Source organism: Helianthus annuus, chromosome 9 (genome assembly GCF_002127325.2).
Source record: "Helianthus annuus cultivar XRQ/B chromosome 9, HanXRQr2.0-SUNRISE, whole genome shotgun sequence".
In the NCBI taxonomy this organism is placed as follows: Eukaryota; Viridiplantae; Streptophyta; class Magnoliopsida; order Asterales; family Asteraceae; genus Helianthus; species Helianthus annuus.
In genome coordinates, this window is record NC_035441.2 from 188,500,089 (window position 1) to 188,504,213 (window position 4,125).

Sequence of the window (4,125 nt, forward strand, 5' to 3'; positions counted from 1 at the left end):
TTAAGAAAGGATAGATTTATTCATATATATATAAAAAAAGCATATAAAGATCAAACCACCACGTCAAACAAACTGAAATATTCAAAAAAACCAATGTTTAAAACGTAAAAATCATAAAAACTGCTTTGAATTCATAGAGATAGGAGCTAAGTCTCTTTCTTGCTAATTTTCTCCGAATCCTTGACGTTACTTGGAGTTGGAAGAGTTGCAGACGTCAACCTAGCCTGTGTAAATTTGCTAAAAGTTTAGTGAATGCCTTCTTCTCCATGTGTAGCAATCATCTATTACTTAGATGGCTTAAAAACTCCCAACCCATTTTGGATTGAACCCAATTTAACCCGTTACCCTACCAGCCCGAGTGCCCGACCCACCCAGGTAAAAGCATAGCTTATCTGCGGCAAGTAGGAGAAGATGAAGAAGAATTTCAAGAGGTTTGGCATCTGCAGCCATTAGATATACCTTATCTTTAGTAAAGTAGGAGAAGATGGTTTGAGGTGACTTTCAATATGTTTAGCCCGTTTAACCCATCTCTTTTTTACTTGTTCAAGATTAAGAATAACCCAAATCGACCCATTATTGAGAAAACGGGTCGAATATGCCAACTCTACTCTAGTAAATTCAATTAAAAAGTTATTAAAAGACAAACCTAAGCCAGGTCTAACATAGTAAACTATCCAAAATTGCCTAAATTGAAAGGTCTGAGATGATCACCTTCCATCAATGCCATCAATCCATCAACCTTTAATAAACATAAGTTTGTATATTATTCGTGAACTTTTCTTTACGAAGATAAGTTATACAAAATTTATGTAATTCAATGAAATAAAAAACATAACAATTTTATTCTATAGATATGGAAAACTATGTATAAAAAGTAAATAAAATACCAAGTTGGAGACGTATTGAAAGCTTCAATTTCTTTATACATCACCATAAATTGTCATTGGTTGTTTGTGGGTGAGCTTGATGACACACTGAAAAGTTAACAACATGAGCATAAACCTTAACTTAATATTTATAAAAACATAAGAACAAAGAAAAGAACAGGAACATGCAGATTTACCAGTGAAACAAAGTTGCCACCTACACGTCCATCATCTAGACACATCCAAGGTCCATATGTGTTGAACATATGCGCAATTCTGACCTGAAAAATAGGATCCAGTTACCACCAAATGATAGCTAGTTGGGATATTATAATTACACGAACAGAGGATCCAGTTACCAAAAGATAGTTAGTTGGGACTTGGGGTATTATAATTACACGAACAACTATTGTTTCTTTAAATGTAGAAATTATGATATATAAGATGCATTGTGCCATTATCCGAACTTTATCAAGATTATTAAAACCTTGGTTTTATTATCTAGCTTGATGTGACCTCAAAAAAGGTTCAAAAGTCAATACATACCTCCACACCAGCTCCTTGATGATAATTCATTGTTAAAGCTTCAACAGTTCTTTTTCCTTCATCATAGCAGCTACTAACACCTACATAACTCAACAACTTTAGTTTAAAAAATAGGGTTATTGAATTCTATCACCTCTAATTATTGGCTATTGGCCACTGGCACCCGCAACTATCACTTTGACGTCCGCCACCCCCAACTTAACACTTAGTGTGTTCTGACACCAAGTCGTTAACTAATCACTAACTTTTGATCCTATTACTGTACATTTGGGGTGTTCTAAGATCCCTAAAACCTTCTTAAGATCCCTTTGACACCCCCAAAAGTATAGTAGCGGGATCTAAAGTTAGTGATCAGTTAACAATGTGGTGACAGAACACACTAAGTGTTAAGTTAGGGGTGACGGACATCAAAGTGATAGTTGGGGGTGGCAGCGGCCAATAGCCAATAGTTTAGGGTGATAAAATCCAATAATCCTAAAAAATACAAAGATAATATAAGAGAAAATAATAACAATTAAATAGTGTACCTATTGGATTCATATGTCCCCAATATATATAGTGTACCACACAAAAGAACCGTGACTTAAAATAAAATAAAACATAGCTATAGAGATTATTGGCGACTTTGTGTTTGAATCCAACACACAAATTAACTTGCCATTCCATTAGCTCTTTCTGAAGATGGTTTGTTGCGGTCTTGCTTAGTGCCCGCAATACATTGCATAAACTTTTCTCATGATTGATTTACAATGAAGCAATGATTGTCTCAAAATTTATTCTTAAAATTGACATGGAATACAAATTGAAGGGGAAAGAAGCACACAAACGAACCTGGTTGATTAAAATGAACAAAAAGGACTGTATGCAAAAGGAGCTGGTTGTAAGAAAAACATAACAAAAAACGAACCTGATTTAAGACTGCAAAACGTAGAAACACGAACAGAACCAATCCAAAAAATCACCAAAAATCACTCATTCCAGAATAAAAAACATATATCGAAGTCCCCTTTATAGAAATCGTACAAAGCCGTAAAATCAGTAAACTTGAACACCAAGAAACCGGAATGTTTGGTGATTTGTCTCCCATTAACTTCATATATTGAAGATTTGTAGGTGGCCGCAGTTGATAATAAACACAAAAGGGATTCCAACCGATTTCTTCCAATAGAATCGTCAATGAATGCTAGCCTAAGGTTTCTTATAATCTTATAAACTTGGTATTTGCATCATATCTGCATTCAAAGACATGATCAAACACCAGAATTAGCAAGATATCCATGAATCATCAAACAAAAAAAAACCATTTGAAAAAAAATCTAAATAAAGCAAATTGTTTTTACAAGTTATTTCAACATTCAAGTAACCATTCTTAAAAAAAAAAACGCATCCAAACAAACCCTAATTTGAACTGGTGGTCATCTGTTTTGAGTCTTGTTTTCATCTATCTTAGAGCCAAAAAGTCAAAATCCAGAAAAAAATTTTCATGTAAATGCGTATTCCTAGATATTAATAACCTGATTTCAAATATTACAATTGATTATCTAAAAATTAAATATTCAAATTTGATATCTAAAAAAATTTGACTTTAAAACTAAAGAAAATCAAACGCAACATTCAATGATATCTCTAATTTCATAAGATGATTTGATCCCTCACAAAGCAAACCCCTTCAAAAACTACAGATCTCGTTTTGCTTGTCACCGCCAAGTTACTCCCATCAACTACATAGAACGGCTACATAAGATTAAAATCGAAAGTGATACCTGCGAGATGAAGATCGAAGATGACTGAGAAGAAAAACATTCAATCGATTGAACTTCAAATAACGATGAACCTAATCCACAATACTGAAAACAAAAACATAAAAACAAAAACATAAAAACAAATAAGGAGAGAAGATTGTACCGTCGAGATGAAGATCAAAGAATACGGAGAAGAACAGGGCGGCTGTGATGTAGAATAGAGCGGAAGAAATGAGAAACCCTAAGCACGCTTAGGAGGATGGATAAACTGAGAGAAAGAATGAGGAATTAGGTTTTTAGAACATTTATATACCCGGGTAAAAAAATGGGTATGGATTGGGACGCGGGATCCGAATAGAAAACCATAACTTTTTCCCACATTTTCCCGCCAAAAATCACAAAAGGTTGCACCATGTGATGACATGTGTCCCAAACCTTATTTGTTTATTATATATATAGATTAAGTATGATTAACCTTTGAGCTTTAGTAAATCTGTAGCTCATAATATGTAGAATCATGAAAGAGAGAGACACGTAATATTATTAACTATGTAAACAAAACAGGTATGTCCACTATAAAGTGCATTCAATGTACTAAATAGGTATGTACACTCTTCTCTTCTTAGACCACACGGTGTGAGCGTTCAAAAATGACTCAAAAATGACGTTGTTGTTGATTACATCTTACCATTCACGATGTTTACCACAGCGTTGTTCAAAGGACGTGGCATGCGATTAATAGACATGATTGTTAGCCGTTTTACCCCCAACGGTTAACTTTTAAATTAAAAAAAAAACGTTTTTTAATTTATAATTTCACACTATAAATACAACCAACATCTTCACCCAAATTTATACACACTCCACAATTCTTCAATTTTATAACAACTTTTCCACTTCAACGTTGTTCCACTTCACCAAAAAAGAAAACGGCGATGGCAGCCGTGACATGGACCGAAGAGGAGGATATT

General features: G+C 34.0%; 1 protein-coding gene across 10 annotated transcripts; it reads right to left on the reverse strand.

Moving 5' to 3' along the window:
• On the reverse strand, positions 1-3,432 carry LOC110880269 (UDP-glucuronic acid decarboxylase 1-like). Of its 10 annotated transcripts, none has more exons than XR_004868305.1 (7): positions 3,318-3,432; positions 3,069-3,259; positions 1,940-2,644; positions 1,413-1,492; positions 1,064-1,147; positions 888-974; positions 1-224 (listed from the first exon to the last, which is right to left on the reverse strand). XR_004868305.1 is itself a non-coding variant. In XM_035978055.1 (5 exons), exons 1-4 carry the CDS (start codon positions 2,076-2,078, stop codon positions 921-923), a joined length of 357 nt encoding a protein of 118 aa, XP_035833948.1. In that variant the 5' UTR covers positions 2,079-3,018; the 3' UTR covers positions 1-224; positions 888-920. The 10 variants fall into 10 exon arrangements, 2 of the variants coding, with proteins under 2 accessions (XP_035833948.1, XP_035833947.1); XR_004868306.1 differs by having other exon boundaries at positions 3,069-3,246; positions 3,318-3,420; XR_004868303.1 differs by adding an exon at positions 712-739 and having other exon boundaries at positions 45-224; positions 3,176-3,423.
• Between the last annotated feature and the right edge of the window lie 693 nt (positions 3,433-4,125).